The 11940-nt window shown below is 26.8% G+C and overlaps 1 protein-coding gene across 5 annotated transcripts in view; it reads left to right on the forward strand.

Annotated features, from left to right (window-relative positions):
* Nucleotides 1-9356, forward strand: part of LOC142323592 (inter-alpha-trypsin inhibitor heavy chain H3-like) — an 87229-nt gene extending 77873 nt beyond the window's left edge. For all 5 annotated transcript variants that reach the window (XM_075363421.1, XM_075363423.1, XM_075363424.1 and 2 more), the window contains 4 exons: nucleotides 2263-2337; nucleotides 4023-4135; nucleotides 6829-6968; nucleotides 9101-9356. In XM_075363421.1, the coding sequence (XP_075219536.1) occupies nucleotides 2263-2337; nucleotides 4023-4135; nucleotides 6829-6968; nucleotides 9101-9152 (380 nt within the window). In that variant the 3' untranslated portion in view covers nucleotides 9153-9356. The remainder of the gene's footprint in view (nucleotides 1-2262; nucleotides 2338-4022; nucleotides 4136-6828; nucleotides 6969-9100) is intronic.
* The last annotated feature ends 2584 nt before the right edge of the window (nucleotides 9357-11940 follow it).

The raw sequence follows: 11940 nt of genomic DNA on the forward strand, positions 1-11940 counted from the left end.
TGTTGAAATCAAAACAATAAATTAAAAAAACTTATATTGTGTATTGCATTTTCATTGTGTCTTCTTTATGGATAAATTCAAAGATTGGTGGCAGCAGCTTTCAGTTTCTGTTGTTTCATCTTGTATTCCACACCTTTTATTATCTGGTCAATATACTTAAAACATCATACACCTTTGCCTTTTCTGTACTCAAATAGTCTTTACTTACTGTTTGTCATCTTTTGTTAAATGCCTTACATATACATTTTTTCTCATCAACCCTTTTCTTGAGAACTTCTATGTTTGTAATTTTAGCCCACTTAATTTTCATCCTACTTCTTTAAATGTACCATACTTCAAATTAATTCTACTCTAAATTGATTACCATAAAAAATTTCACTACTATACAAAAGTACATTACAATATACACTTTTAAAACAATTCTCAGATTCAAGATGGTTTTGAGGTGTCAACATTTTTTCCTTTCATAAAATCTATTTTTTCTCAGATAATTTCTCTTACTGAATGAAAAATGTTGACATAATATGTAACAGTTTGTTGTTTTTTAGTATCTGGTCTTTCTTACATCAGAGATGCATTTAAAAAAATCTGATATAAAAATGGTATTAAAATGGTATGGTTGATGTACATTTTACAATCAGTCCCTTTAGTGAGCAGAGTGAAGGAGTCGCTGTAAGGCTTAATTTAATTTTCATTTTTGAAACTTTTGCATGTCATGTTAATGTACAACCAATATTCAGCACAATGAAAACAATAGGAGATTATTTCACTTCTCCCTTTCCCTGTTAAACCTCTTATAACTCTGCAACTATGCATACTTTTTTGAGTAATTTTTATCTCATGTTAGGCCACATATAAACATTTAACACTGTATTTAATTATAATTATATAATTTACATAGGTACACATAAAATATTTAAAGATATATTTTATTGTTATAAAATTTAGAAATACATGAATTTTAAGTTTTATTAAAATTGGCTAAAATTTTAATCAATGTTTATCAATGTTTTTTGATCTCATTTATTTTTTTTTTATATTCCTATTATTTTTCCTTCTAGTCACAAGTTGAACAATGAGCAATCCCATGGCCCAATGATTCAAATCAGGTGCAGTCTTATACAGACTGAGGTTGGCCAATCCTGAGGTGTATGGTAAATTAAACCCCAACCACCAAAGTATATCCATATCCACTGTCTAATATTTGAATCCATATAAAAGTAACTTATCTTTCTAGGATTTGAACCACAGAAAATGATTTTATAAGAGTATTAAAACTTAAGATCAAGGCCTGCAATATCCAAAGTTCCCAGCATTTAGTCAAGAATTTCCCAACTGTATTTTGAAGTTTAGATACTATTCTGTTATAAATAATTACTACTTTGAAAATCATTTTGTAACATTGTATTTTTAAATTTTTGAGAAAAATGATATTAACAAAAATTTGTCATTTTTTTCAATTATTTTGTCTACTACTTTTCCTTAGCTCGTTTTCCTAGTTCTATTCATGTGGAATTTCATCTTTCTTTATAGTTTTTTTTTTTTTTTTAATATTTATCTTAAGGGATTTTAAGCTATTAATAAATGCCTAAGCATCTATTTACTTTTTGTTCTTTTTTTTCTTTAAGTTATATCAAGTTTTAAGATTATTAGTGACAGTTGATTTGTTATAAATTTTACCAACCCTATCCAGGAATTGAAGCCAGGATCTTTGTGGTAGCAGACAAACTCACTACCATGCTTTCTACACATTCTAACATGCATTCAATACAAATTAGGATCTGAAAAATATTGTTTTTCACATAACAGAATTTGATTTAAATATTTAATTTTAATTGTGTCATTTTTTAAAAATAATTTTTAGATTTATCTTTGTTTTTAGTTTAAATTTATGCTTTGTTTAATAGTTTAATTTTATTGTATTAAAAATTGCTGTATGATTATGTTTACAACAATCATAAAGTGTTTTTATTGGGAAAACATATAAGCTCTATTTACATTTTTTTTAATAATTTCCATTGAATTTATTTTGTGTAATTTTATTTTCCTTTTTAAAAAAATATTAATTAACTGTTTTTCTGGGTAGTGTAGTTATGAATAAAATAAAAATACTAGAATGAGGAAAATAATTAATAAAAAGTAAACTTGTGTATGGATATGTTAACTTTTATGTAAACTAATAATGTCACTTTGATTTTTATGTAATGAATATAATTATATTTTACAAATGAATGTTAAATTTTTGTTTTTTTATATTTATAGAAAGTGCAGGAGTAGTGCATGAAGAAGCAATTTCAACTCCAGCACCTGAACCTCCACCAACATCAAATGAACCTGGTAATCTAATCAATGTTTTTCTCAAAAAAAAAAAAAGAATGTATAAATATATTTATATTATTTATAAATATACAACGGAATGCATGTAATATGCTTTTTTTACCACTGTGTTTACATAAAACTCAAGAATCACTGGGTGAAATCTAAATGATTCTTTTATATTATTTTCATTGAATTTTCAGAATTATTTTAGGCATAAATTTATACAGTTTAAAATGGTTGAATTATGAAATTTAAACAGAGAACATGTATTTTTATAGCTTTATTTTTCATTTATAAACTACCAAGTAAATCATGTTTTGAATTAATTAAATCATTATCTTTGAACTATTTAAATCATAAAGCCAATTGGTTCCTATAAGTGAAGTTTAGAAAAAAGACTGAAATTTATATTGATATTTTATTATACTGTAGATACATGAATAATGTAATTTTCATTTTTAAAATGGTATATTTGACAATTAACATTATATATAACTGCTACACATTTTATTTTCATGTTGTTTTTGTATTTTTTACTAAACTAAAGCAAAAATAACTTGCTTCACTGCCGTTGTTTATTTCAGTTTGTGTTCATTATCTCAATTTGCATTTAATTTACTGATTGTGTGGGATTACACGTAACAAAATAATCTGTTTTAACAATAGTTGAAGAAAGAACTTATTTTAACTAGACATAGCAAATTACATTATTGAAATTTTTGTATATTGCTTACTACACATTTCTATACATCTTCACTGAAATATCTTCATTAAAATTTATCAGCAGACCACCTCTACTGAAAAAAATACATATTTTCATTTATTTGCTCAGTATGCTCTTCACAAAAACAGAAAACTATAATAGCACAAAAAATTAAATCCATTTCTTCCCTTCAGCGTAAACCTTTTTTATAATTTACTTGCTAATTATTCATTTTAGAAAAAATGTCTAAACTGATGAAAGTGAAGGCAAATAGAATTATATACAACTTTTCACAGAGACGTTTTTGAACTTTCAAAAAGGGATTATGTTTGCTTTGGTTTTGTCATAGCATTTTTGTGATTTACATAATATAGTTTAATAAAATTTTCTGGGACAAAAATTAAAATATAAATTTTATTTTCTTATAAATAAAGTATATTTATAATGTGAATTGTGTGATGGTTGAATTTGTTTAATGAATTATAAATTGACATTACATATCTTAATATTACTTTTAGTCTCATAAGGTTACTAGCCATTAATAGATATAACATAAATAACTTGCGCAACAACAATTTGCTTATAATGTTTAACTTTTCCATGTGCGCATGCACGCATATGCACACACATGTGGAAAAGCACACTATTACTTTAGCAGTTAACCACAATAGGCAGTCATAGCACTGTCTTACAAAACATAATTTAATCAGCAATTAAAAGAATACTGTTGTAAATGACTGTATCTTTGTTTAAACCTAACTGCTTACCCAATAATGGTGTTTATGTACAAGTTTATATCAAAGTCCACCCTTAAAGTTAAATAAAAACACCTTAAAAAAAATATGCACTGAGTGGTAAGTATAGCATGATGTACTCTTGTAATCCAGAAATTCCACTAATGTGAAACAAACATATTTTGTTTTGGATTAGTGTAATTGAACTGATAGTGTTTTAATTATTCTGTATTTGTATATTTTCATGATTGTGTTTCTGTTTTCAGATGTACACACTATTCAGTTAGAATCTCTTAGCTGGTTAAATAAAGTCGATGAAAATAATCCTCTCTTTATTGACATTCCTAATCATGGAAATTATACAGTCGGTTTTAATCAGGTAATTTATTACTTTTTTTGTTAATTCTTGATTATTTTATTTAATAATATCAGGTTGCGATAAGTACAACATTCACCAAATCGAAGATATAGTCGATATATAGTAAATACAAAATGTATCTTTGATTTCCAAATAGAACATTGTTCTGTCATACAAAAACAATTATTAGATGTAATGGGTCATCTGTAAATAGTGGGACACTTTGATAGGGAAGGAAGTTCAAGACGTTTGTTAAAAAGGGGAGTAGGAATCTAAATTTGTGAGCATGTTAAGAAAAATATTTAAGAATATATTTATTTAATGAAGAAAACTTCTAAGTTTTCTTATTAGAACAAAATAAAAAACATTATTATTATTATCAGGTTGTATAGATTATCAGATCCTCCAGTTGACTGTATGAAACTCATGATAGGTAAAAAGAAAACTCAAAGTTTTCTGATATAATAAACATATCTGAAACTAAGCACTTGGGAAATCCTTTGGGAAGTACAAAATAAACTAATATCGAGACCCTTGTAAATGAATTATTAAAATTTAATAAATATTTATTTACATTGACATACATTGAAAAACTGAATTTAGTTGACAGTAATAACCACGATCCTAGAGACTGCTTTTTATGAAGTTATTGCTTTATAAATATTTTTATAAATATGTATAAACTAATTATTCTGTACAGATTGTTATTAATCAGATATAATAATTTGATATTTAATAATATTTGACTTATATATTCATGAGTGGGTGTGTTAAATTATCACTATTAGGGGTTTGGAGAAATTTAATAGTTTGTCACAGAATTGAGAGGGTCAGAGAGATTGGTTTTAATCTCAAAAAAAAAAAAAAAAAAAAAAAAAAGATGGATTTCATTCCAGCTGCTCTGGAATGAAATCAAGAACTGAAAGAGAGACCGGGGTCCTAATCCTGTCTAAGATAGGCTATTAGAGCTTCAAAAATTCACTGCACAAGCTGCACGCCTACTCGCCTCTTTTGTTTAGATCCTTCAGTACACAAAATTATTCAACTTAAATGTTTGTAGCAATACTGTATAAAAATAAAGTTTCAGGTCAAACAATGATACACAGTTTCTTATGTACTTTTTTCTATACAACTGAATGGTGTAATCAGTATTTGAATTTTTTTTAAATTCAAACAAATTATCAACAGTTACTGAAAAATTCAGTGTTGCAAGTCATTTTTTGTTTTTTATACATATTTAAATATGTTTTTGAATTGTGATTATAGATTAGTTTTTTATTTTACTAAAAAGAATATGTCAAAATGAAAAAAATGAGCACTGGCGGCAGTATTCTGTACAATGATTTTTCTAAGTAGAATTTTTTAAAAAATGTTTTAGACTGGAAAAAATTAATATCTCGGAAACTTCTTGATTTTTTATCTAAAAAAATTTGTGGTTATTTAAGACACAGAAATATATATTTTCACCAAGCTTCGCCAAAATTAAATTATTTTTGCAGAGATGAAAAATAAAAAACAAAAAAAAGATTTTACGCATTTTTCTCAGAAATATTGAGGTTATGTTAAAAAGTGACCTCTACAAAAGTTGTAGATTTTTGCAAGATCTACAACTTTTGTATTGGATACTTTTTTTTGACATCAACGTTTGCCAGAAATCACAATCATACCATTTTCCATCCCTTTTCACCCCCAAATCAACCCTCTACCACCTCCGCTCATGTGTTTATCTTTTTTTATGTTTATTATAAGCTCCTTTACCATTTCCATTTATAAAAGTCCAGGTAACAATTTTTTTTCTTGAAGTGTAATTGGTGTGGACTATTAACCATTTTGTTCAGAATTAAACATTCTACAAGTTTTTTTTTAAAATCTTAAGTGTTGTTATCCATTTAAGAAAGTTATTGTACATCACACATAAAAAAACAGGGGTTTTTACCCCAGATTTCTCAAAAACTATTGTACGTATGGTTGTGGGACCTAATTTATTCAATTTTTCAGGTCAGAAACCATAAGAAATCACTAATTCTGGCTCTTAATAAACGTCATAAAAATGTCAGTACAACCTCATTTCACCAGGGTAGCTGATATCCAAGCAAAATCTTTCACTAGCCATAACTCACAAATGAAGCATTTTAAAATATATGTTTATATGAGGGTTTTTGATTATTTTCATAAGTGGAGTAGTTATGAAAGTCCCGGCAGAACTTTGTGATACATTCTGAATATAATATATATATATATATATATATATATATATATATATATACATATATATAAAAGTTGTTAAAAGTGTCTAACAACTTATATATGAAGAGTTAAAACTAATAAAATTATTTATGGAATTTAAAAAAAGAAAAGATTTTAGCCATTATTTATTGTATGAAATGTAACTACATTTGTTGAATGTCATATTATTAGCTAATAGAGTAATCATAGAATGACTGAATGATATGTTATTATACCTAATATTAGCATTAAAGTTGATTTCAGTTTTATTTTAGTAATGAGTAAATGAATGATGAAATAAGTGGATGAGGTTTTCAATTTTATAATAGGCTTGTTTATTTATAAGCTGTTGGCCTTTTATCCATACTTCACATCCTTCTTTTCTAGGACACTTCTTCCTGAGGTGTTCAGTCTACTGCAGTATCATTAGTTTAAGGATGCAGTTGTATAATTTTTTATTATTAATTTTAATAAATATTTTCTTTTAGACCGATGTATCAAGCAGCAGTTGTCAACTACCTAATAAGAATGAGCAAGGCCATTGCCGTCATTTAGAGTACTGTGCATTAACTCGTTTTGTAAATTCAATTGAAGAATATATACCGTATTTTTGTGAAATGGCTGGCAGGTAAATGTGTAATACTTTTTTAAAAATATATATATTTTTTTTTGTAATTTGTAATATTTTGCATTATTTAAACTTAATGCTTAGTTTTAAATTAATTTAGATTTGTTTTTACATCAGTTTTCTTCATCAGTATGTGGATGACTAAGTTTCAATAGACATGACATAAATCATTTATTTGATGCACCTTCTCCATTATTTTATATTTTGTTATAATTTTTTACTATGTTTATCTTTTTTATTTTCTTTTGTTGTTTACCATTATTTGTATTCTTTTAAAATTTCAACATGTATTTTATACCCATATGTACATACACATATTTTTTAGGGAATAATTATTGAAATATATTTCATAATTATGACCCTGAACATGATATATACATATTTTAAAGCAGAAGCTGAAATGTATGAAACAGTAAAAGAAAACTTCTAGACCCTTGCTGGGAATCAAATTCATGACAGTTCTTGTCTAAACCATTTACTTATATTTAGCTTTATATATTTGACCAATTCCACTCAAAACAAAACTTAACTATAGATCCACAAAACATGGAAGTTTTTAACCATACAGAAAGATTATGTACCTCTGTGTATGAGGGTCGTACAAAGGTTGCCATTAAAGAGACATCCCAACCCCCATAGGGGAAGACACCCACCTTGTGACGATTCCAGTTGCCACCCTCCTGTTCATATCCCTATTTAATAGAATAAGCTGTAACTGTCCAGTGTTCAAGTTGGCACCTGTGACATAAAAAATATCAGCCATTTGAAAAGAATTTTCAATATTGAAAACACTGAAATTCATTCACAGATGGTAAAGAGTGTATTAACTGTAGAAATTTTTGTAAGTGGTTTGAGTAGTTTAAATCGAGCAAAACAAGTGTCAAAGATTTTCATCACTGATATTAATGCAAAATTGCATTAATATCTTATTTATTATATGACACATAAAAATTTGGAAAATTGCTGAAATTTGTAGTGCGAGTATCAGTGCTATCTATTCCTTACCCATGATAAAGCTGAATAAACACAAAACATGTTCCAAGTGGGTTTGGAGACAGTCATCCCAAAGTTGCAAAGACAACTGAATTCACATTTATATAGACAACAGTTTTTAGCAGAAGATAATGATCTTATAATAACCTTTTTAGATCATATAATAACTGGTGATAAAACTTGGACTCATAATTTTAAGCTGGAATCCAAACGTCAGAATGTTGAATAGAAACATCTGAGTTTGCTTGCAGGAAAAACTTCTTACATGTCAGCCGGCAAAGTGATGCTAATGGTTTTCTTGGGACTATAAAGGCCTAATTTCTTGCAATTATTTGAAGAAAAACTTACGATCAACAATGAATACTACTGTGACATGTTAAAAAATAAATTAAAACCCGCAATAATGAGGAAACATCCTCCTGATTTCCTCTTAAAAGGTGCAATTCTTCTGCATGATAACACCCACCCTCATACTGCTTAAAAGACACGAGAAGTTATTTAAAAGTTAGATTAGGAGGCATTGCCATATCCACCTTACAGTCCTAACCTCACACCATTCGATTTTTTTTTTCCCACCAAGTTCGGCAACAATGAACGGGTGAATACAAGCATGACACACCAAGGTGAACAATTCTTTACTACTGGATTAAGAAAGCTCACAGAAAGTTCAGACAAGTGCCTACTAATCCCTGGGACAAGTAACCAGAGATTATGTTGGAAAGCAGAGTTGGTTTCTAATTATTGAATGTCTCATAATTTGGAATAAAAACGTTATGTTGTATTTTACTTCAACTAAATCTATAATATATATTTTAATTCAACAGCTTGCTAAAATACAACAGAGTTGAGTTTTAGCCAACTTGGGTTTACATAAACATTTGCCATGGGGCAAAATAGTGCCCTTTGTAGTAAAACTATTATATATTGTAGCTTGTTTTTAAGACTTTTTTTGTGCTTCCATAATTTTTTTTTAGAAGATGCTTTGAATCCACTGTACTATTTTAAGGTAAATGTTAACTTCTTTTTATTTTTTACTCCATATTGACTTATAAATAAATGTTTACAAATTATTATTAATTAGAATTTATCAGCGCTACTGCTAACAGTGTTTATTAATTTGTTTTATTCTTTTTTTCCAGTTTTGCTGGTGTTTGCTGTCCATTTCCTCCACCAAATACACTTATTATCTAAAAATTTTTCTATATATGTTTTTTAAATCATTTATGAAAGTGGTGCAGCAGCTATACAGTATGAAACAATTATCATTTAGAAAAAAATAAAATTATACAAATTTTAAACTGTAATTCTTCAGTTTTATTTATTATTTTATTTTTTTAATACATTTTTTCTGTAATTAATTTTATATGAAGTAAAATTAATATTATTAACTTTAAATTTGTTATATCTTTTGACTAACCTTTCACTTATTGTGTGAAGCAGTTGTAGAAATGGCTTCTTTTTAACAGACTTCAAAAGAACAGATTCTCAAGGTCAAACTGAAAATATACATTATAAATATCATAATACATGGTTAAGAGTTTTTCTACATCATTTAAATAGAGAATTTTTTTAATAAAATTTGTCTACTGATAATTTGAAAATATTTTTCACTTTTTGTTTCTTAATTGGTTTCAGAAAAATAAGTATTAATATCTTTGTCAACCTTCATCAAGTATTTAAGAAAGTTGTTTCTTATTATCTGGCTTATCATTTTAGTTATAATTAGAATTTCCCACTATGTTTAAATTTATAATTAGTATAACTAGTATCTGTTCATTTATTTCAAATTATGGTGAGAATGATATTATAGTAGAAATGATTGGTCTGAGTTTGTACAAGACTACACCTCATTTACATGCCATACAAATCATCATCGCACTGGCCTGTGGGGGGTTGCTTATGGTTCACTAGTTGAACAGATTGCAACATACTTGTTAGGAAAAATAATATGAGGAATATTTTGTCAGTTTTAAAATTAGCCCAGATTGAATATTCTACCCCAAAAAGCTCACAAGAAAACTACGTAAATAGACTTTACACATGTTTTTATCAAATTTAAAGAATGACTATGATATAATTTCAAACGACTTAAACATTCAAATTAATAATTCCGTAATGATTTTAAAATGAATTAATTAATTAAACAGTAAGTAAATAAACCGTAATAAAGAAAATAAGTAAACATAATACTGTTTATTAAAGGTAAGTTAAATATACATGTAATAATTAATTAAACCATTAGTTAATGTAAAAATTAAATGTTATGTATAGGAATCCAAAGATGATTTAAAAAATAAAAAATAAATAAATGTTAAGTGGAATTTTCACTTAGGTGTCATTATCCACTAATAAATTCCAACAGGATATATATATATTTTTTTTAGTAATTAACTCATGATCTACAGGAACCAGTTTTATTTTATATGGCTAATGCTATTGAAATTTGGCCTTACTTCAACCCTTCAATTTATAGGATGATATTCTCAGAGACATTTCAATCATTGTTAGATCATATGGTTATATATTGGAATGTAGTTTTTTGTCATATCCAGAACTAATAAACCAAAGGACTAATAAACTGCAATCTTTTAACGTATTAGACTGAGCTCTATAAATCTGACTAATAAGATAAAAGGAGAATATTAGCACAAACAATAACAGATGATATGTCTAATATGTAAATTCTAATTCTCAAAATATAAGACTGACTGATATAACTGCTTACTGTATAAGCTATAATAAACTACTGAAAAAACTAATCGATTCTTTACTTTTCACTTCATTTTACCATTCATCTTCACAACAACAGTTGTAATGGACTTAGTTTTCCAGCATGAAACAGGATTTTTGCTAATATGTGATACTACATTTATTGATAAAGTTTATTGATTTTGTTTTAACTTACCTTTTGGCATTTTGCTGGGTTTTTTTGATGTAGTAAGCCATAAAAACAAATAAAATCCTGCTGTAATAATTTTCATAGTTATTTTTATAAAGCTATTCAGTTTTAAATTGAAAAAAATATATATAAACATGGAACAACTTTCTACTTTATGCCTATTTTTACTTCCTTGTTTGAAGTGAAGGAAGTATTTTGATTGTGAAAAATTTTGGTTTTCAGATTTCAGCGGAAATATACATTTTGACCATCCCTGAATCTATTTTGACTAGTTTCGGTATGACGTCTGTACTTATGTATGTATGTATCTCACGTAAATCAAAAACAATTAGCTGTAGGATGTTGAAATTTTGAATTTAACTGTTGTAACATCTATTTGTCCACCTTCCCTTTTGATTGCAATCGACTAAACCGAAAAGTGTCCAAAAACACCCAAAATCCAAAACAATTTCGATTTTGGACTTTTTCTTAATTGTAGTAATAAGCCATCATTGAGAACTTTTCAACAATGTTACTGTTACTTATTTTTAATGGTTCCAAAGCTATAGTCAAATGAAATTTTAATTAATTAAATATTTGGATTACAAAAGGAGGAAGGCACATCAGTTCGAATCCGATCTCACCTCCTGTTTTTTAACTTTTTTTTAATTAAAATTCATTGATTTATTAATAATTAATAACTTCTGATTGTAAAAAAAATTATGATAAATAATAAATCAATAACAATAAAAAAAAAAAAAAATATGAAAAAATATCAGAAGTTATTAATGAAATAAAATTTTATGTACTTTTCATTTAAAAAAAATGTGTATGTGTAATTTAAACAGGCGTGCAAGGAAGTCATATGGTGACCACATCCAAATTTGTTTTTAACCTTAATTTTACATCTTTAAAAAAATTTATTTCAGTAAGCTTTGATGATGATGATCACTAGCCATCAAATGGTGTTTTCTGAAGGTCAAAAGGTTTAATTATTAGATTGAGCGATCATAAGAATCTTTGTGAAATCGTGTTCATTGTACTTTGAAGGAATGCAAATAATTTACAGCAAGATCAAAAAATAATATATAAATTTGTGTT

Source organism: Lycorma delicatula, chromosome 4, assembly GCF_047948215.1.
Source record: "Lycorma delicatula isolate Av1 chromosome 4, ASM4794821v1, whole genome shotgun sequence".
Classification (NCBI taxonomy): domain Eukaryota; kingdom Metazoa; phylum Arthropoda; class Insecta; order Hemiptera; family Fulgoridae; genus Lycorma; species Lycorma delicatula.